At 39.5% G+C, this 21,964-nt stretch overlaps 3 protein-coding genes across 10 annotated transcripts; 2 read left to right on the top strand and 1 right to left on the bottom strand.

Annotated features, from left to right (window-relative positions):
• Nucleotides 1-594: 594 nt before the first annotated feature.
• Nucleotides 595-4,717, top strand: LOC128881216 (sarcosine dehydrogenase, mitochondrial). Its single transcript, XM_054132017.1, has 15 exons — nucleotides 595-800; nucleotides 865-967; nucleotides 1,037-1,293; nucleotides 1,386-1,598; nucleotides 1,680-2,009; nucleotides 2,111-2,273; nucleotides 2,354-2,501; nucleotides 2,572-2,710; nucleotides 2,797-2,994; nucleotides 3,058-3,325; nucleotides 3,406-3,535; nucleotides 3,609-3,865; nucleotides 3,923-4,085; nucleotides 4,156-4,266; nucleotides 4,347-4,717. The coding sequence occupies exons 1-15, from the start codon at nucleotides 777-779 to the stop codon at nucleotides 4,516-4,518; spliced, it is 2,676 nt and encodes an 891-aa protein (XP_053987992.1). The 5' UTR covers nucleotides 595-776; the 3' UTR covers nucleotides 4,519-4,717.
• LOC128881220 (peptidyl-prolyl cis-trans isomerase-like 3) lies at nucleotides 4,551-5,456 on the bottom strand. The gene is made up of 4 exons (XM_054132022.1): nucleotides 5,299-5,456; nucleotides 5,128-5,202; nucleotides 4,773-5,053; nucleotides 4,551-4,692 (listed from the first exon to the last, which is right to left on the bottom strand). Exons 1-4 carry the CDS (start codon nucleotides 5,299-5,301, stop codon nucleotides 4,566-4,568), a joined length of 486 nt encoding a protein of 161 aa, XP_053987997.1. The 5' UTR covers nucleotides 5,302-5,456; the 3' UTR covers nucleotides 4,551-4,565.
• A 283-nt stretch (nucleotides 5,457-5,739) lies between these two features.
• LOC128881214 (protein PRRC2C) lies at nucleotides 5,740-21,953 on the top strand. 8 transcript variants are annotated; one of them, XR_008458024.1, is made up of 20 exons: nucleotides 5,740-6,179; nucleotides 7,257-7,404; nucleotides 7,562-7,816; nucleotides 7,986-8,142; nucleotides 8,324-8,422; nucleotides 8,538-8,833; nucleotides 8,932-9,472; nucleotides 9,718-10,488; nucleotides 10,586-11,010; nucleotides 11,244-12,923; nucleotides 13,142-15,106; nucleotides 15,843-16,037; nucleotides 16,142-16,450; nucleotides 16,524-16,709; nucleotides 16,802-16,937; nucleotides 17,033-17,377; nucleotides 17,444-17,589; nucleotides 17,868-18,144; nucleotides 18,228-18,456; nucleotides 18,528-21,953. XR_008458024.1 is itself a non-coding variant. In XM_054132016.1 (19 exons), exons 2-19 carry the CDS (start codon nucleotides 7,312-7,314, stop codon nucleotides 18,377-18,379), a joined length of 7,989 nt encoding a protein of 2,662 aa, XP_053987991.1. In that variant the 5' UTR covers nucleotides 5,740-6,179; nucleotides 7,257-7,311; the 3' UTR covers nucleotides 18,380-21,953. The 8 variants fall into 8 exon arrangements, 7 of the variants coding, with proteins under 7 accessions (XP_053987991.1, XP_053987986.1, XP_053987988.1 ...); XM_054132016.1 differs by having other exon boundaries at nucleotides 8,971-9,472; nucleotides 18,228-21,953; XM_054132011.1 differs by having other exon boundaries at nucleotides 10,589-11,010; nucleotides 18,228-21,953.
• Nucleotides 21,954-21,964: the final 11 nt, after the last annotated feature.

The following is a 21,964-nucleotide window of genomic DNA, read 5'->3' as shown; positions in this document are numbered from 1 at the left end:
AAGAGCAATCAACGATGTTAAAAGATAGATCATATTTTAACTATACAGTTCGTACTATACGTAGAGATAAACTCTACCGAAACTAATGTCTGCCGTTGCTTTGTATACTTTCTAGCTTTCGCGAAACTTTCTAACTAGACTCTCGACCAGAATATATCGAAGATCATGATTTTTCGTATTAAATTCGACGTTTTTAACATTGTTTTCACCCGATATGTAAAAAAGAAATGATTTGTATGCGTGTATACAAGTAAATGTTATCGCATTGCTTGACGTATATCTCAATGATACATAAAAATTCATTATCATATCATAGTTAAACGCTTATTCCTTCAAGCGCAAAATGATCAACAAAGATACGACTCAGTTACATTTTTATTATATTTGTTACAAAATGTATTGTAATTAAATAAATAATAAAATTAATGAAAATTGATAAAATTAAAATAAATAATCCACTGATATGTCGGTCGTTGACACAAGACACAAAAAACAAGTCATTTTTAAGACATTATCGTATATTTTTACGTTTAATCGGCCATAGCTATATTTCAAGCGCATCGCTTCTCGAGTGCTATGCATGCAAATACACATCATTGTAAGAAAAACATTGTTAAAGAGTATAGGAGATTAATCAGTAGTTTCGATAATGCATGTTGAAAAAATAGAAACGTCGAACCGATAAAATATGCAGAACTGTACTACTGGACAAAGTGTACGTACGTTTGCGGTACTTGGACGATGTGAATACGCGTTGTCTTCCCCAAAACAGAAGCATGTTTCACCTAATAAAACATGAGGTATTTACAAATTTTACTTTTGATTTTGGTAACATTCACAGAATTTTCGATAAATTGTTTCTAGTTAAATAAAATCAGCATCAATTCGATCAGATCGGTAAGAGCAAGAACGTTAAATTCATCGTCTACGATACAGCTACCAGAACACGCGGATGTTGTTGTAATAGGTAAGTTGAGGAAGTCATAAAATATTTTGTCCGTTAACATGTAAAATTGCAACTTTATACAATTTCCAGGTGGTGGTAGCGCAGGTTGTAATGCTCTTTATCACTTGGGAAAATGTGGCGTTAATGCCATTCTATTGGATAAATCAAAATTAATATCTGGTACTACATGGCACACCGCAGGTCTTATATGGAGTATACGCGGGCCTAATGATGTTGAAATGGAGTTACTGAATGTTACAAAACGCATTTTAAACTCTTTAGAAGATGAAACTGATATCAATCCCGGGTGGATAAACAACGGTGGATTGCTCATCGCTCATTCGAATGTGAATATTCGTGAAATTCAGTTTCCTCTTACTGTTACTTCCTCTTATTTATATTGCTGCCACTATTAACCATTCTGTATAATTTATAATAGGAACGATTAGCCGAATATAAAAGATTAGTTACCGGCTCCAAAGCTTTCGGTATCGACGCCGAACTGATCTCCTCTAGAGAAGCAAAGAAATTATTTCCTATCTTAGATGAGAATGCTTTTCAAGGTGCCATTTACTGTTCGGAAGATGGTTGCGTCGATCCGAGTATGTTAATAAACGCTCTAGTAAAGTCAGCGAAAAATAATGGCTGCCAGGTAGAAATTTGTTTATACTTTCCGCATCTCGATAACGACGATAATTTAAGAAAGAAACAAGAAGCTATTTTTATCGTTTAGATAATCGAAGATTGTCCTGTAACAAAGTTACTCGTAAAGGACACCGTCTTAAATAAGAAAAAAGTTTACGGTGTCGAAACACCGTATGGAATTATAAAAACAGATGTTGTTCTTAATGCTGCTGGAGCTTGGTCCAAAGATGTTGCCAATACGGTTGAAATGGATATTCCTTTAACACCGATTAAACATGCTTATATTGTTACGGAACCAATAGAAGGAGTTCAGAATCTTCCAAACATTAGGGATGCAGATATCAGTGTATACTTTCGAATTCAGGGTACCTCGATAGCTATAGGTGGTTACGAACAGAATCCTATTATACTACCATCCGTAAGTTTACATTGAATCAGGTTTAGCAGATACGTAGCAAATTTCTTGCTGATTTTCACACGTGTTAATTATTATCAATGTACTCTATGTTTGTACATAAGGCGCCTGCAAACTTCTCGTTCCGCTTGTACGAGTTAAATTGGAATACATTCAATGCACACCTAGATTCGATGATCCAATTGATTCCTAAATTATCAACAACTGGAATAAAAAGCACGGTATGCGGCCCAGAAAGTTTCACGCCTGATCATAAACCAATTATGGGTGCGAATTTAAGATGACGTAAAAAAAATTGTTTCTTCTTGTAATTCTATATTATATTCAACTTGGATTGCACGTTAAAGGTGAGGATCCCCGCTGTTCTGGATTGTTTTATTCTTGTGCTTATAACAGTGCTGGAATGATGTTAGGAGGTGGATGCGGAGAACAAATTGTACGTTGGATAATCAATGGCCGACCAGATAGTTACATGTTCAACTATGATATCAGAAGGTTAAAAACCATTAGCAGTTTTTCTATATTAATAACTAAAAAATGATACGCTTTATCTGTTATTTCGTAGATTTATTCCAGAGCAAAGAAACAATATGATTTGGATGAACGAAAGGGCTCACGAGGCGTACGCGAAAAATTACAACATTGTATTTCCGCATGACGAGCCATTAAGTGGCAGGAATCTCAAAACGGATCCTTTTCACGATGTAAAAATTTATACATTTTACAAAAATATTTTACGTACCCATCGTATTTAAAAACTAATCGTTACGCAACAAATTACGCGTTGCAGTTACTTATCGAAGAGGGTGCTGTTATGGAAGAACGCCAAGGTTGGGAGCGACCTGGATGGTTTTATTTAAATAAGAAATTAAAGATTATACCATATGATTACGGTGGATACTATAATAAACCGAAAAATGAAAATTATGAATATCGTACAGTATTGGAAAAAGAATACAGTTTTCATCTTTCACCATACGATAACATAGTAAGTTCTCGATATTAAAATGTACTGGACATTGTTACCAAAGAACTCGTATATTCCCAACAGATTCGAGAAGAAGCTCTCGCCTGTCGCAGAAACGTTGCTGTATTTAACATGTCCTATCTTGGAAAATTCTATCTGTGCGGACCAGATGCACAAAAAGTTGCAGATTACTTGTTTACAGCAAACACAAATTGTGATTTCAACAAAACAGTTTACACGTGCATGCTTAATCATGCTGGAGGAGTAGAAATGGATTGCACGGTTACAGTTATGGAACCAGGTTCTAGCGAAATCGTAAATCCAATATTTAAAGAGAAAGCATTCTATATCGGTATGTTTTACTACGCTATCGCAGTTTGTACAGTCATCGGACTTACGATGTTTTCATGTTTATTTTGAATGATATTATAGTTTCAAGTGGTTCATCAGCATATCATACTTGGGCTCATATGAGCAAAGTTATAGAGGAAAATAAATTCGAAGCATCGCTACACGATGTTACCGAACAAATCGGGCTACTGTCTGTACAAGGACCTAATAGGTATCATACTGTACGAACTTACATCGCGTGAGCTTTTTATTCGGTGATTTATAAAACACGATTTACAATACAGTCGAAAGGTATTGGAAGCACTGATAGAAGGTGACCTCTCGGATAAAAGCCTCGAATTGTCAACTACAAAATTAGTCAAAATTAAGAACGAAGTAGTGCGCTTGATTAGACTTAGTTTTGTTGGCGAACTTGGTTTTGAGTTGCACATTCCAAAATCATCCTGTCAAAAAGTCTATGCAGCTTTAATGGATTGCGGCAAACCATACAACATAAAACTTGCTGGATACAGAGCGATGTACAGTCTTAGTTGTGAAAAAGGTATATAAATCATTGGTATTATTCGTCAAATATCAATAATATATTTGATCCCAACAGGTTATCACCTGTGGGGCTCGGATCTTAGACCGGATGATAATCCAGTGGAAGCTGGATTAGCTTTTAGTTGTCGCGATACTGGTCGATATCTTGGAAAATTGACAGTCGATCGATCGCGACAAAATGGAATTAAAAAAAGGCTGGTCCAAGTCCATCTAACTAGGTGTGCGCTAAGAAATATTTACAATTATCATGCTTAATGTTTACATAGTATAATTGCTCTTTTTTTTTAGCGATTCTGTTCCGATGTGGGGTTTAGAAGCTATATACAGAGATAATTCTCTCGTTGGCTATTTACGAAGAGCAGAACGAGGATATAGCTATGGAAATTTTATCGGGCATGGGTAAATAAAAAATTACATAAAAGAAAATAGAGTTATTTATGTAAATGCAGTTACAAGTCTTTGTCATTCTTCAACAATAGATATATCAAACATCCAAATGGAGAAAATGTGACACGGGAATTCCTGGAAACTGGTAGCTACGAAATTGAAGTAATGGGAGAACGACACGCAGCCGATATTTATCTTCGTAGCCCATTCGACCCTCGAAACAAAAGGCTTATGGGAATATACGAAAATGAAAATAATTCGTAATTCCCAAAGATTTAACAAAATCTTTAGTTATAATTTATTACCATCTACTACCCTGCCAAAGGATTAGCATGTATAGTTACGTTGTTTATGCGAGTTTCATTAAGCGGTTTGTAATTTTTTGGATTTACAGGTAATTTTTCTAATTGTTCAAGAGTTTCTAAGCCGTCTATTACCCTGAAATTAAAAATCTTTTCAAGTATTTCTAAAATTATTACTTTAGATATTAGAGTAAATCATAAGATTCGAATGCTTACTTTCCAAATAAAGTATACTTCAGATCTAAATGTGGTTGGGGTCCATATGTGATAAAAAATTGACTACCGTTTGTATTCGGACCGTTATTAGCCATAGATACAAGACCTCTAGCATTATGTTTCAATTCTTCCTTGAACTCGTCTTCAAATTTACGATTCCATATCGAAGATCCACCTTTACCACTTTGCGTGGGATCTCCAGTTTGCACGATAAATCCTTTTATATTTCGGTGAAATAAGCAACCATCATAATAATTACTAGCGCACAAAGCTAGAAAATTCTGCAAAATAAACGATTTTACAGTTAACATACTAAATAAATCTGTACTATGAAAAATTAGAAAAAAAGTGTTACCTCGCACGTTTTCGGACACAATTCGCAAAATAATTCTATCTTTATGTCTCCGACGTCGGTATGCAAAGTTACGCTCTGAAAATGAAAAACAATCACATTTTTGATAGAATAGTATGAAACCTATACAAACATTCCCAACATAACAAATAAAACTAGTATTTATTTATGCACCATTTTCAGTAGAATCGTATCAGTTTATTTAAATTAAAAACGGTTATTTATTTTTATCAATATCTCTTACGTTCTTAATTCATTGTCTGATGCATAATTCCGTGCCGATCAATTAAAAACTTTAATATTCGTTCATGTGCAACATACTGATTGATATACATATATTGTCGGCCATTTTGAATATCATAGAATTACCAACGAAATCAAATGTGTGTATTAGTCCCAAACAATTCAGAAATTCCTTCATATATTTTCTTGGAAGAAATTTAAAAGAAACGATATACGTAAAATACAGCATATATAGAAATAAAGAAAATAGAGGAGATTTGAATCGCGCGTAATAAAGTATGGGGCATAATATTCAGGCGACAGCCAAGTATTTGTAATCAATTTGACTTTGGTTCGAAGCGGTAAGGAATCATCAAAGCAGCGCCACTTATTTCTGTTGAATGTGGTTCCGCTCGTTTCTCGTCATAAGTAACGGTTAGGTAAAAAAAACATATCGAGTATCGTGGTATAAGTTTAACTCGTAAAAAGCGCATTTAAGGTCGTTTAAGTTGAAAATAACATTATATTTTGTACAATAAGAGGGGAAAAAGCTGAACGGGAAACTCATCTAAACGGAGTGACAAGAAAATCCAGACGAGTGGCGCGTCTGTGCAAACGGCTCTCTTTGGTTGTATGACGTAATTGTATTGATCGCGGAAGAAGAGCCGAAAGTCGCGCATTCGCCATCTTGGACGAATTGTGGAAAAGAAGTATCTGTGTCTCGCAGGCGCGGTACACTTGTAACAATTGTAATCCGCGGCGATCCGAACATTAATTAGTTTAACTGGGAATTAACCCTTTTGTGAATTAAAAACCCATTTGGACGGACCAAGGTAAGTCGTTATTTCCTTGATACGCTTCCTTGTCCAAATCTTTTTTTCTACGTGGAAACCTTGCTATACAACTTCGTCCTGCGAGCATTCAGTCGCGGATGCTTTTTCACGAATCAGCTCGCTCATCGCGTTGTTTCTATAATTTCGAAGCTGTCTGTTCCGCGAATCGTTGGTGGTTAAGCAGATTTTTCGACTGTGTCGACGCGAATCTTTTTGTTTTGAATTTTCGTGACTTTGACATCGCGATCGAGGGGTTGGGTCGGAACGTTACGCTCCAACTGTTCCTCTTCTTTTCGACCGATTACCTTTTCCCCATTTTCTTTTCCCTACGCTTTCGGAACCTTTCGTTATTTTCTTTTCGCCTACGTTTCTCTTTTTCATTTTTTCAACATAACAAAGCTATCCGACCCTGTCTCTCTTTTTCTTTCTTGCTCCCGCTTCTCTCGCTCTCTCGCTCGGTCGCTTTCCGCATCGAACGTTCTTGTCAACCTTCTTGTTGTATAGTTCGTCGTATGTAAGCGTTACTCTCAAGTTTCGTGTAATTGTTTTCGCCAATTTTCGTTGCTACTGTAACATTTACGTTCGACGATTTCATTTTTACATGATTTTTACCTATTTAACAACCGTTATTTCTCGTTTTTTCGTCGATAATTATACCAGTTTTCACCAGATTTTAGTTGCATACTTGAACTGTCGGTGCTTTTGTTGCGTGCGTGTGCGCGCGAGCGCGTCTCGTCTAGTCTCGCCTGTATACGTATACGATTTTCATGTTATAAATACGATTATTATTTACTTTTGCGTGTTTATAAATGTTCTTTTCTATACGTACTATAAAAAGTTATGAGCTCTGTGTTGTTTAAGAAAAGGTTCTGATATTTATTAAACCGTGATACAAGGTAGATCGAAAGATGGACAATTCAGTTTTTTGTATTTTATTTTTTAAATTAAGTACCTGGAAAATATCGTTTTGTGTTACCTGTATTACTATGGCTAGACAAAACGTATATATTATATGTGTTTTTTACTAATTAAATAAATACAGACTCAAGAAAGAAAAAAAATATATTATGATTTCAGACAAAGGGTTCGTTCTTTGGGTCTGATTGGTACTAAATGGTTGCCTGCAGACAGCATGTCTACTCTGCCAGGGCTTGTGTCGAAGGGGGAGAAAGGAAAATCCAAGTTCCAATCATTAGATATCAATAGCTTGTACCGGGAGTATAGGGTAAGTTGGTCGAGTAGTTCGGTTTATCCTTCATTTTAGCCTTAGATTTCTTCACTTTTGTAATTTGTATTTATTTATATTTGATTATCGATGCAAACATTTTCTCGATTAAAAAACAAGACAATCGAAAGCGTTATCTGATTTATTATGGTTACAGGGAGAATCTTTGGAACAACATCAACAGAAAAATACATTACCGCGCAAACATGGAATGCAAAGTCTTGGAAAGGTGCCTTCGGCACGACGACCTCCTGCTAATCTGCCTAGTCTGAAAAGCGAACATAGTAGTAACGACCCAGCTGTCAGCCTTGTACCAAGCGGAGGGAGTGGCTGGGCTACTACCAAAGATTCGACAGCGACAACTACTACTGCTACAACTACAACTGCTATAACTTCATCGGATACAGCTACTGTAAATTTTCTAATTGTATATGTTCAAAGCTGCGAGCAATTTTTAATACAACGTCTAATATACGACAGACGATACTTATGCTTGCAGCTTTTACCCTCGCTTGCATAATCCATGTATTTTTTTAACGATTAAGGAGTCTTAATAATGAATTTAATCGTTTTATTAACAGTCAAATTCTTCATCCGCGCAATGTGTAGCGGGAACTGCCGTAACAACATCGCTGCATCCTTTACTCCCAGGACAACAAAACATTTCTCAGCCTTCGTATTCTTCCGATGCAAACAACAAAACATGGAGTGCGATAATGACCAGATCCGGACCGGATGGTATGTAATACCCATGTAATATATATATATATATATTATATTTGTGTATCATTTATTATTTTATTATATTTGTGTATCATTTATTAATCGAATATAATAAAAAGGCGAAAAGAAAACAAAGGATTATAGTAATATTGTGTAAAAAGTCATTCGTCTTATTGTTTTGCTTATCAACGATTAGGCGCTGCGTCAGGAGGTCAACCACATATGCAACAACAGCAATCGACAAATCGAGAAATAAGTGCGCAGTACGGACCCGGGCCAAGTTTAAGACCACAAAGTAAGCGTTAATTCGAAAGCGCATACTATTCTTTTTTATTACATGCGTCTATGTATGCATGTATACGTAAACTTCAGAGTAACGCGAACTGAGGTATCACCGACTTATTTATTAGCAGAAGGAAGTTGGATACAAGGTGGAAGTCGTACACCCAGTGGTGCAGGATTAGGAACTGCTGGTCCCGGAAGTGGGACCACTTCAGGGGTCCAGGCCCCCCCGTTGAACATTGCTGCACCGGGAGGACATGCCGACATGTCTGGCGGCGGACGACAGAACTTGGCCCAATCTCCCAACATGGCTATGGCCCAGGGAGGCCCTCATAATGCTTCGAATAATCAGAATGCTTTGAATTCTGGTTCTCAGCAAGTTGGTCAAAATCTACATCACTACAGAGGACTTATTCCTCCATTCGTGAGTTCTATTATCAGTTTTATTTGTATTTTGAACGACTAGACATGAGCATCTGTTTTTTTTTTTTTTTTTTTTTCAACGTTTTCGAACAAATTTAGATGTATCGAGGAAACTTTTCTGGTGGGTTGCCTTCGCAGTTTCCAGCGAACACTGGTCCCGCTACGGCCGCTAGACCGCGAGTTAATTATTCCTCGGAACGATTCCCTCCTCCGCCTTCCCGTCAACAGGAACGCGACCGCGTTCCGGAAGAAGAAATTATTACCCGACCAATTATCAAAGAAGAGGATCTTACACGAATGGACGACATTTCTCGCGACGCCGGTTGGGCGGCACACGATGACATCGATTATAATAAAAAGCTTACGTTTAGCGACGACGAAGGCGATCTCGAACCATCTAAGAAAGATGAAAGGAAAGATAGTAAAGAAGAGAAAAACGAAGAAAATTTACCAGAAGATAGAGATAAAACTAGGGGGGATAACCGTGATAATCATGATAATCGAGATTCCAAAGAATCACGAGATCAACCGACTCATCGGCCATGGACTCAAAGCTCTTTACCTCGCGATTACCGTGGATCAAATGGTTCTGGCAATTACAGCGGTCAGTCGCAACTACACTCGGTGCATTCTTTGAGAGGTAAGAATATCTTAATATAATACATTTACTGGATACTTATATATCGTTTTTTAAAGTTCTATACCTCCTTAATCGGATATTTATCAAAAAGTCTTGAAGTGTGTTTTTACAATACCTTTGTTCTCAAGCTATCTCTTAAAATATTTACCACCAAAAGATTAAGTACCCTGTATGCGCTACATTATATATGTATATTCATATACTACATTTGTATATTTACTGGTCGCTTGTTACCTTGAAAACAGGCGTGGAAGACGATGAAGGATGGAACGAGAGACGCAGAGTAGTAAGAGTGGAGGTTGCGTCTGTTGCCGAGCGTGCCCAACAACGCAAAGAGGAGGTAGAAAAAATGTTCGAGGAATCGAGTAGGCAAGCCGCAGCTAAGAAACTGCAGGATATGCAGCACAAGTTAAAAGAGAAACACGCCAAGTATAAAGAAGAGGAACGTGGGCAATCAAACGAACCGAAAGGTTTGATAAGTGTTCCACCTGTTCCGATTCCGGTTCCCGAATGGGAGCGCGAAAGGGAGAATAGAGAACGAGAACGGTCTTGCACTGTATCTTCCGAGGGTAAAGACGAAAAGTCTTTGGTCCGCGACTCGCGCGAAACTAGAGACGGTTCTAAGTATGGCAGAGACTCTCGCGATCAGCTAATGTCAGATTTCCGACAAAGCGACCGGCAGAATTTTATGAGACAAGATAATACAGCGCGTAACGAGCGCGAAAGGGAACGCGATCGCGACCGTGACCGCGATCGTGAACGCGAACGTGATCGCGATCGTGATCGGGATCGGGATCGGGATCGTGATCAAAGAGACACAAGGGATCGCGAACATTTAGGGTTCTCGCGTCATTTTCAAAACAATTTACCGCCACGTTTTCAAAAACAACAAGCGGAGAGAGGCAATGCTGGTTTCAATCGTATTTCGCCTAACACCGAAAGGTCGTCAGCCCAATCTGTCTCATTCTCCCAGCAATACGAACCTGGTAGATGGCCTCATAGTCATAACTCCTTAAGTAAGTAGCTTTGAATATACTTAGTTGCACTAATTGCGATGATAATCGTTATTATTGCGAGTAACACTTGTCACGTATTCAATAAAACTTGTATTAGTAGACAACAGCTTGAAACCGTCGCATGGCGGTGCCCCGTCGCAACGCCGGAGTAGAACAGACTCCGATATTTCTACTTCCATGGACGACGATCGACCTCCGTCTCGAGATTATCGTGGACCGCTTCTCCGAGACGATCGATATCGTCACTCCTCGCATCGACCTTACGATGGCCGACGACCTTACGACGACTTTATCCGCAACTATAGAGAACATGACTACGAGGATGGGCATTCTCGCGATTCCTGGGAGCGTGAAAGATATTTCGATGATAAAGATCGAGACTCAAAGGACAATCTAGAATCGAGAGAGGTCAGAGAAAGTCGAGATGTTCGCGATAGTCGAGCGAGTAGGGATAACCGAGACGCGAGGGAAAACAGAGAAAGGGATAACAAAGTTAAGAAGGAGTACGACAATTATTTGAAGGTATCGATCATTTTGTATCGTTGATCTATAAATTGAAGAACAATGTCGAAAAATGTGTATTTTTAACACTTGTATAGAAAAGTATTTTTTTCCTCTTTTCTTTTCTTTTCTTGTTTTTTTTTTGTTTTTTTTTTTTTTCATTTAACGCTAGATACAATTATTTTTCGACGTTATCTTTTAATAGCAATTCACGCATCCATGTATTTTAATCTAAAATCTGTGTCTATTCGTAGGACTCTTTCGATGATCGTGAACGTGAGCGTGAACGGGAACGGGAACGGGAACGGGAACGGGAACGTGACCGCGAACGAGATCGTGATCGCGAGCGTGAGCGTGAACGAGACCGCGATCAGAGAGAAAGATCGGAAAGTACGGAGTGGCGCGAGGAACGTGTCATACAAGACAGATCGGTCGATAATCGTCGCGATACTCAACGAGAAGACCGAATGGAACGTAACGAACGTCCACAAAGACCAGACTCTCGCGACAGTCGTGCTTCTCGCGAATCGAAGACGTCTCTACGCGAAGATGATTCGCACAAGTTGCGCGATTGCAGTTCATGGGTGAACGAAGTTGCCGACTACGAAGAAAATAAGCGTGATACGTATCACGAGGATACCCGGGAACGAGAACGAGAAAGGGATAGGAGACAGCCTCTCGGACCCGTGACGAAAGAGAGAATCGAGGCGGACGAATTGAAAAGTGAAAAACGTAATTTAACTCAATTGAAACGAGCTAGTTCCGAACAAGATAAGAAGGATCAGGTAAAGGAGCCTTCCGCGGAAACTAAGAAAGAACCGGATATTTGGAGCAGAAAAGCCGAACGAGCAAACGATAATAATAGAACAATGGAAAGGGGTGACAATTCACCGAAAGCATGGGCCGATGCTGTTTCTCCGACGTTCGAGAAAGAAGAAGAAAAAACATTAGAGCCTATGAAAAACGAGAAGGACGCGGACGATTTAAAACAGAGTTTCGACAAGTTAAGCCTGGATAAAAGGGAGGATACTATGAACGAAGACGCGACGGAGCAACTGGCGAAAGAAGAGAAGCGAGAGAAAAGTATTCGAAATCGAACTAGCAGCGGAGGATCGAATTCTAGAGGCCGTGATTCTCGTGGAGGGCGCCAGTGGGGAAGTACTTGTAGCGTGTACACTCGAGGTTGGCGTGGTTCGGAGACGAGAGGACGAAGAGGTGGCTCTAGGACTGCTGGCAGACCAGCATCGGCTAGAAGCGGTTCGTATAGACATACCGATTCGGAAAATAGCGCCGACGAGGTATCTTGTTCCACCGAATCTGGCAAGGAAGAGAAGAAATCGGTCAGGTCGCCGAAACCAAGCCAGAAGGCTGAAAAAGAGGAACGTAATCGCGAGGTATCCGGCAGAGACGAGAAACGAGCCGATTATTCTCAGTCGCAACGTAGCGAGAAGCGAGCTTACGACAGCAAATCCAGCCGCGAAGGATTTGCCCCATCGGGCGAACCTTCTCGTCGTGGTCGAGGCAGTTTTCGAATTCGAAGCGCGACCAGTACCGGCAGCCGTATGGAAGGATACGGACCACCGTCCAGTAAGAGCCCTTTCTCATCCGAACGCAGTTCCGATGAAAAACCAAATCCCACGCGACAGAATCCGCCGACACCTACTCCGGAAAAGGAATCGAATTCCCTGGTGTCCTCGCAGGTCGAGTCTACCGACGATAAAATTATAGCGAAGCAACAGGCACTCACCGCTGGAATAACCGGGAAACGTGCCAAGTCCCCGACTCAACAGTCCTCCCAGCAGTCTCAACAGACCCAACAACCTTGCAACAAGCAGCAAGACGTTAATCACGCGAGCAATAACGTTACTTCTCAAAAGGTACAAGTCCGTAAAGAAGAATCGCGCTCGAAGAGAACTCGCAGCGGTAGCAGAAGGGTAAGTCTTGAAATTCTGGCCGGTGTAAATATAACACGGATATTGCGATAGATCTAAACATAAAAGTCAACGATAAAATAAATGCTTGCATATCGATAACCCAGATTCCAAAAGATCATTCCCTCTCAAAGAAACGCGACCCAGTACTTTTCATTCCATCGCATTCATTATTCAACGGATTCGATCGATTTATGTGTAAACTCGTTCTGTATTTGTAGGGTAGAGACAATCGCGAACCACGTTATCGCGGGAGTAGCAGCAACGTGTTGAAACAAACCTCTTCGGACGTAGGAAACGAAGATTGGGAAACCACGTCGGAGAACAGCGAAGAACACGTGGAAGACCACAAAGAGTCTCGTAGCAGTCGCACCAAACAGTTTGCTGGGCGCGTAGGTTCGGGTAGCAGTTTGAACGCTCTCGGATCGAACATACATTCTCGGAGGAACGAGCAGACCGGAAATAATCGTGAACACCGTGAAAAGAATTTAAAGTCTTCCAATGCAACGTCTCGAGCACCTGGCGCGGAAAAGCGAAACTTGCAAAATTTGGATTTCAGCAACCAGAAAAGTCATTCTTCTAGCATTCCGCCGCTGATGCAAACCGCTCAAGTTCAGAACGGAAGATCGAGAAGTCAAACTTCTGGAAATAATTCAACGATTTTGAACAAATCGACGATAAAAGAAAGCACGGTAAATCGTATAGACGAAATTAAATTGACCGACCCGAATTTGGTCAGTCAAGCTCTCAACGATATCAACAAAAAGTCACAGATCAAAGAAAAGAAGACGACGATCGAATGTGAAATAGAAACGAATAATTGTACCGAGGATGGATCCACTGTTACGGAAGATAAGGTCGATTCGGATGGTTTTCAAGAAGTTCGTTCGAAGAAAAACGTGAAGGAGTCTAGACATAGCCAAAAGGAAGAATCGAAGCCCATTAAACGCGAGAAAGAAAAAGATAGAGAACGCGATCGTTCGAAATCGAAAGCGAACGGCTCGCAACCGACTTCTTTGCAACAGGTGCAAAATATACCACCTCACTTGAGTCAATCGATTCTACAACCTGCAAATATGTTGCAAAAACAGTACGACAGAGCTCAGAGAAGTCAAAAACTTCCTCCTAGACTCCAGAGACAGCGTTTATCGAAGCAGCAACAACAACAACAGCAGATGTGCCCATCGGAGACGAACGATTCGAACAAGGTCAACCCCTCGAACAACAGCTATGGCAAAGATTCGTCGAGCGGTCCTGCCCCTCCGCCATCCGTTAACGCTTGGGATAAACCGTTTACAACGAGCCAGCTACGATCGAATTCCCCATCGGCTGTTCCTACGGACATTCAATTAATGCCAGGCTTGTCTACGCAAAATGATCACAGTCACGAAGTAAACGAGCAAGCAAATTCTGGAAATAGCAGTCAACGAAATTCACCGAACGGTGAAAAATCCGGGAAGAGTTTAAAAGAGCAGCTCGTGGAAAAGAATTCTGTTTCCGATGTTTCTTCACCTCCAGTGCAAACGTTAATTTTCGAGAACACAAATTATTCGAAAACTACCAAGGCTGGTCCTTCCGACCTGGCGGTGAAGACCAAGTTTCCGAATCACATAAAAACTCAACAGCAGCGCGTTGAAAAACGCGCGGATTTGGAAGAGGAAGGTAACGCGACCTCTATGCAGCAACAGCAACAGCAGCAGCAGCAACAACAACAACAACAGCAACAACAACAAAGCCTCCCTGTCGCGTTTTCAAATAAACCAAACGATTTGATGAAAGACAAGAGTCAAGAACCGATTCAGATGCCTCTCTCCTTTAACAAAAACGAAGATAACGCCGACATGAAATTGGACTTCACCTTCGATTCGGATCTGTCGCAATTGACGGATGACAAGAGCAAAAGCTTAGGAATGACACGCTCCATGCACATGGCTGCTGGCCAAAGTACTATTTCGCCCTCCACTGCGGAGCTCAATTTAAAGATCGCATCGGTAAAGAAAGTTTGGGAAAATGCGACGCCTATGCCAACGGTGGTCGAACACGAAGATGGCAATGTTGTTAGTAGCGGTAATACTTTCCCCCAGGCGTTCGAAAGTACGGATGTTGACGATAGTTACAGTCCTCATCAACAGTACAATCAAAATAACATGAAAAGTGAAATAACCACTTCTACGAACGTGTGCAAGGTGAGAAATCATTTCGCGAACATTACTTGTCATATTATCATGCATGCATATCTAAGCTATTACATCACTAGAAATTGACTCGGCATTCGACAGAAATTCGAGTGAGATATATTTTCTTATTTGTTCATTTTGTTATATCCTCTGATTTAAACTTTCCTTGTCCGTATTTGAAAATTCCCGCGAGTAGTTACCATGGTGAAAATCAGAAAGGTAAGTGGCTAACGCGAATCGTTAACCCGAATTTTTCACATCTAGAAGACTAATCATTTTCTCTATAAGACTCTTCATGAAACGAGTATTAGTATATAGTCGCATTGTCATTGATTTCATTCGATACCGTTTCGATACGTTGTCGTCACTTTCATCGCCGTTGTTGTTGTTGTTGTTGTTGATGTTGTTGTTGTTCTTGTTGGTTTTTTTTATTATTATTATTTTTTTTTATCATCATCATCATCATCATCATCACAGCCTTCCTATACGTAAGAGTCTTTTTTTTCGACCTCGTTATTTTTTAGTTTCTCTTTTTTTCTATTAAGCTTACGCGGTTAGCGATGAACCTAACTATTTTCACCAGAGTTTGAAAGAAGATTTAACGAAGACAAAATTGTTTCTCGAAATATGCGTCATTCGGTCAGCATCAATTAAAACGGCAGTTGATAGTGATGTAAATAGAAAACTAAATAACGAAACACCATGTCCCCTGTGGGAAGATGCTGACTCTTTGCCTGATGCGCAGCTGGTTCCCCCGCAGGTGAAGCCGCAGCAACAATCTTCGGGTAGCAGTAGCGGTCAATCTGGTTCGACTGTTCCTGGTCCAAGTCCTATCGGAGCAGGTCAAAGTCCTATCGGTCACCCACCTGTTAGTCATCAAGGACCATTGAGCCCACCTCCGTTTAATTCCACCGGACAACCCTCTCGCATAAATTATCAGGTGCAGTTATTGTAAAAGGATATTTCTAGGTTTTCGTATATTTATTATACGATTGTTTGTGTTATCGCTGTAGCATAGTTAAACCGCATTTTTGTTTGTTTTAGGAATTTCCTCAATATCCCGGCTCTCAAGCAGCACAGTACGGCAGCATGTCTGCTATACCCTCTCCGCCAGCCGTGTTATTTAATACAGGATCTGGTCAACTACCAGCACAAGCAGGAGGTCTTTACGGAGCATTTCAGTTGGATCAGAGCCGGTCTCCTTTTACGCAGTATCCACCATACGCGCCATCTCTTCAAAGCTCGTTCAGCCAGCAAAACGTCTACTTGCAGCAAGCTGCACCACCGCCGCCACACGCGGCAAATGCACCTACCCCGGATATGTATCAAAGCAATATTTCCCAGTATCGCATCGTTAGTATTCTTTATTTCACGAAAATCTATAATATATAATAGTATCGTATATAATAACGTTCATTTTTCGCAGACCGCAGCTGCTGCTCCGCCTTTCGGACAAAACCAACAGCTCAGTAACAATCCGAATACAGTTCTTATCAGTTCCTCGTCAAATTCTTTGATGTCGGCAAGCGTAAAGCCATCCTCACAACCCATCGGTGCTATCGGAACGAAAGCTCCACATTTTCAGGCGCCATCTGTTCCGCAACCAAATTCCGTATGTATCAACTATGTTCGATGATATCATTAAAATTGATTAAATTATCGTGTAATTTACTGTATAATTTACTACGACCTCTTTTTCTTTAGCTAACGTACATACAGTACGATCCTAATCAAGTACTGGACGTGAGTGTTAGTTACATGGGCAATTCCCAGTTGGTACAGAGACGTGGTCGAAATGTCCAAGCCTCGGCCAATAGTTATTATACCGCACCTCCACCTGGTAAGTATCAAATCTTGGACACGCGCGATCTTTTACAGCGTGTAAATTGTCTTTTTGTTCCATGGTTTTGTACGTCGATTTAATCACATTTTCAGATGTATTCCCCGGCTCGCAAACAGGTTTCTATCAGCCAGGAGGCGCTACACAACAGACCGGCACTCATTACGGATTGCAGGGATTCGGTCAACACAATCAAAGTTTGGCAACCGGGAACGCTACCCCTGTTGGATTACAAAACTTCAGTTCTGGCTTTCTATCCAGTTCTGGATTACAAATTGCCGCGGCTGCTCAGCAATATCGCAATCCTACGGGAGGCCTTCCGGGGCCGGCAAACGCGGGACCCAATTTTCTTAGCAAGCATCAACCACAGGAACAGCAAAGACAATTAAAGAGCCCGTCGGGAAATCAGCAAGACGTCCTTGGATCAGTTTTCAGTTCCAGTAAGTTCGGTGTGTTTCGTCTAGATCTTGTTCGGAACGTAGAATAATACGTAACGTTTGTCGCAGCGCCTCAAATACCATCTCCCAAGTCGAGAAATTGTAAACAACAATCCTCATCTCAGCAACCACAGCCAAGTCCCACGCAACATCACAAGTATCAACAGTATCAGGGAGTTAGTCAATCTGCTCTGGTAAGCAGTTACAGTAACTATGTATGTATCGCTCTTACACCTAATCAAAACATCACTAACGATTAACGAATACTGGATTTCACGAGCACAGAGTTATTAAATGTTCCTTGTTATTGGTACTTACAGAATAGTATACATTTACATCAGAAGAATTTTCATTTGCGACCTTAAGTCGAAGAAATAAAGAACGAAAAATTCAGTCGAAGGAAATGTAATTTAAATTTGGTAGAATCGGTATTTGCAATGTAATTAAAGTACAAAAATACCTTATTGCGAGACTAGCATTAGCTAAATTACAGGTTTTACAGCAAAACGTACGTGGTATGGGTATGCCACCGCACGCTGGTATTCAACCGTCGCAACAACGATATCCGCCACCGATTCAAAGACCAGTCGTTCCGTTCACGCCAGGCCCAAATCCAAACAATCCTACTCAGCAGCAGTCTAACTGCATGCCGTCGCAACAACAACAGCAACCGCAACAAACTCAAATTAATCGTCACAGACCGAATTTGCATCAGCAACAGCAGCAGCAACGTAACATGAAGATACAACAGCACTATTATTCTGCTCAAGGTTTGTTTTCCACGCGTTATCGCTCGTTAAAAAAGTAACGAACGATTTAAAACGCGTTTTCTTATCTTAATCGTTTCTCTTAGGAAACGTCAAAATGGATACCAGTGAAAAAACGGATTCCCACAATGATAAAATCAACGACAATGGTTCCGGTGCTCAGCAAGGAAGCGCCAAACCAAACGTAAATCCACAAGATAACGACAATAAGGAAGAAGTGAATCAACAAAATGAGTGAATGTGAAAAAGACCGTTCGTTCTACCATTTGAAAAATACAGTTTTTGATCACACACTGACATGACGTCGATTGAAAGGTAAATGATAACGATTAACTTGTTCTCGTACACGAAAAAGACGATGCTCTAAATGATATTGTATTTGCCAGTTTAACGAAGCTCGCGAACTTCGGAGTCGTAATCGATACTTGGCCATGTCTAGTTAGAATAATTTAATGATGGCGCATGAAAGGAAAGAAAAATAGGTGATATTGTCATTGTACACACCGATGCTTCTCTGAATTAACTGTGACGAGGTTGCGTTTCATGAATTCAACGAACAAATCACGGTATCGAACATTCCTTTTTTTGTTCGAAAAAGTATTGCAAACCTAATTGCAATACTGCAATGAACGTCGAAAAAAAAAATACAAAAAAAAACTAATACACGATAAAATAAATACGGTCGATACATCGGGAACAGGTTGGTGGCTTCGTCCTAAGGAAAAGGTTTCTGCGGATTGTTTCAACATTGCAATGTTGGAATTGCGACGCGTTGCTTAATTCAACGTGCAATCGGAATCGAGAGAGCCAAATGATTGGACTGGTACGCACAACGTATCGCTACTCGGTGTTAATCGATCGCCCCTAACAATTAATTACATTGAATATGAAGATAATAAATGTGCACAAGACTCGTATTTCTGTATATGGACACGACGGCGGTCTGTGGTATACGATTATGTAAAAGCCAGATTTTTTCGGAAAAACGTAGTTCGACAAAAGTATTGCACGACCGTCGCTACATTTTCTAGAGTACCATTGATATGGGGAAAAAAAAGAAAACGGATGTCGATAAAGAAGACTGTTTTATGTATATCGAAATTATAAATTACCCATGCGGTGGTCTTATAGATCTTCATGACGTTGTCCCTAATACAGTGTGACAAGTAAAAAGTTCGTGTACATTAATCGTTTATTGATATAATGTGAGGTCATGACGAAGCTTGTGAAAAATAAATAGTGCAACAATTGTTTATAGTTACTGAATATATTATCATGACCTAGCCACGCTCGGAAAGAGTATCAATTATAAGTATAATAATATATGATATCGCTTGAAAAAGAATACGAAACGCACTCGGTTTTTTTTGTGCGTAGTAATATTTCGCTAGGTCGCAGCACTGTCGCAACGTACAAGTTCTAGAAAAAGGATTGTATATTCTCTGCTTTCGTTGCGGTTCAAGCATTACAATAATTATTATATTACTATCATTATTATTATTATTATTATTATTATTAATATTATTATTATTTTGTTTGTAATGTTGTCATCAATCATCATCATTATTATTATTATTATTTCTATTGTATTACTATACTATATCATATAATATTATATTACCGTCATCGTCGTTAGTACTGCCGCTGCTACTATTTACTACCTATTTACCACAACTATCATCATTTCATTATAGTTACTACGACTATTATCATAATAATCATCGTTGTCCACGTCATCAACATTATCATTGCTACTATTACTACTATTATAATCATGAAGCCAATGAAAATAAACAGTAGTATTTACAGGAGTTCATCTTTATTAGTTTTATTAGGACAACGGATATATAGTCATTCAAAACAAGTTTAGTAGGGAATTCGATACATGTTATCAGAGAATAAGGAATGAAAGGAAGAATCAATATGCTGCCAGCTCTATTGTCGATCGCGATTTTCGAACTTTGAGTACTATGTTGCGTAACAACAAATTGGTACAAATAATGCATGCAGAGTAAGATGACGTTACTAACAATAAAAGAAACGCTAACAGTTTTAACACCTTTAACATGGAAAAGTGATACGTTCGATTACTTTTCTCTACCTATTTTTAAACAAATTTTTCAATGGCCTTGATTACACGCAAACTTGAACTACAATATCGTGGCTCGCGCTTGGTAAAAAAATATGACATGGTGCCTTTAACATACTGCCACACGAATAAACATCTTTTCCAATCATTTCGAATGATGTTAAAAATGTAATATTTTAGGGAAAACATAGTGAAATTTTTAAGAATAATAATAAGTTTCGGCGATGCATTATTTTTTGTCTCTTTATTTTTCTCGTCTCATACGTTAGTATTGTCATTCATCGCGCTACCATCACTTTTAATAGTAGTATAGTCGTAGTAAAAGTAGTTGGCAATAGCAGTAGTAGTAGTAGTTGCGGTGGTGGTGTAGCAGCAGCAGCAGCAGCAGCAGTAGTAGTTTAGTAATATTAGACGTAGTAGCAGTAGTAGTAGACAAAAAAAGAATAGTAGCGCAGCTGTTACTGTACTTATCTACCATTACTACTAAACCATAACACTATTATTATCGCTATTGTTACTTTACTAATTACTACTACTACTGCTACTAATGCTGCTGCTACTGCTACTCCTACTGCTACTACTGTTACTGTTACTGTTACTGTTATTGCTACTGCTGCGTGTTATTTATTGCTACAGTAGTATTATTTCATACTTTGTAATGGTATTGCTACGTTTATTATTTGTTTTCTTACATTAATCTGTATTATGTTAGATTAAATATCATCTTCATTTCCACTATCATTTTTCATTACATATCGTTTACAATACTACTCCGTTCTTAGCGTTACCTCTACTACTGTTTATTGACACGATTACCACTAACCGTCGTCGCCGTCGGCCTCCTCTCCCTCCTCATTATCGTCATGCGGTGTAATATATGCTGCGTGAATTTTATAATGCCAATTTCACGTACTCACGGCTAATATATTAGGCTATAACTCTTATACGATCATAATTAATCGTCGTTGTCATTGTTTCCTTCATAATTGAACTGCATTACTCTTGCAAGTGCACATTCAGCGGCTGACGAGACGAAGATTAAGGACAGAGACGAGTAAGTAAGAAGTACAGCGTCCGATTGCGTGAAAGTAACTCGAAATATCGCAGACTCGAATATAATCTGTTTATCTATTTACCTATTATCGCCAATACGCGACGTAATTTTTTTTCTGAAGTGTATATTAAAGATATCAAACTGGATGCGGGCGCAAGGGTCTGTCTGATTACTCAGACGAGAGGTGTAGTAATCGTGAACAAAATTTACCATGAAATTGTAATATACTGGTACATTTAGACGTAAAAAAAAAAGAAACAAAAAGTATGTACTGTTTTGTCGGTGACAAGTATTTTCAATTACTCATGATTAATGTAAACTTTGAAAATACTTTTCGTCTGTTAAAAAAAAAGCGATCACGCTCATATGTATCATGTGGTGCGCGTGCGTGCGTGCGTGCGTGTGTGTGTCGTGAGCGCGTGTGTGTGTGCGTGGGCGTGTGTGTGTGTGTGTGGCTACTTGGCTAGTACAAAAACGTTAAATGTGTGGCGGATATGATGAGGATAATCATTATTATTTCTGACAATATACACATGTATCGCTATATATATATATTTGTTTTTGTTTTTTTTTTTAATTTAGTGTTACATTCTTGGACACTGCGGAGATACACTCACTACTGGGTTTTGTGCTGCGAAAGTAACGAAATAAATATTGCGGTAATCATTACCCATTGTAAA

Source organism: Hylaeus volcanicus, chromosome 8 (genome assembly GCF_026283585.1).
Source record: "Hylaeus volcanicus isolate JK05 chromosome 8, UHH_iyHylVolc1.0_haploid, whole genome shotgun sequence".
NCBI classification, from domain to species: Eukaryota; Metazoa; Arthropoda; class Insecta; order Hymenoptera; family Colletidae; genus Hylaeus; species Hylaeus volcanicus.
This window is presented reverse-complemented; position numbering and strand designations above follow the sequence as displayed.

Coding starts and splice junctions, on each gene's coding strand:
- LOC128881216 (XM_054132017.1), top strand. CDS start 777: ATGTTTCACCTAATAAAACATGAG. Junction 1,599..1,679: donor CGAAAAATAATGGCTGCCAG/GTAGAAATTTGT, acceptor TTTATCGTTTAG/ATAATCGAAGATTGTCCTGT. Junction 2,711..2,796: donor AAACGGATCCTTTTCACGAT/GTAAAAATTTAT, acceptor TACGCGTTGCAG/TTACTTATCGAAGAGGGTGC.
- LOC128881220 (XM_054132022.1), bottom strand. Junction 5,054..5,127: donor TGTGTCCGAAAACGTGCGAG/GTAACACTTTTT, acceptor TTTATTTTGCAG/AATTTTCTAGCTTTGTGCGC. Junction 4,693..4,772: donor AAGTATACTTTATTTGGAAA/GTAAGCATTCGA, acceptor TTTTAATTTCAG/GGTAATAGACGGCTTAGAAA.
- LOC128881214 (XM_054132010.1), top strand. CDS start 7,312: ATGTCTACTCTGCCAGGGCTTGTGTCGAAGGGGGAGAAAGGAAAATCC. Junction 10,489..10,585: donor TCATAGTCATAACTCCTTAA/GTAAGTAGCTTT, acceptor AACTTGTATTAG/TAGACAACAGCTTGAAACCG. Junction 15,107..15,842: donor CTTCTACGAACGTGTGCAAG/GTGAGAAATCAT, acceptor CCTGATGCGCAG/CTGGTTCCCCCGCAGGTGAA.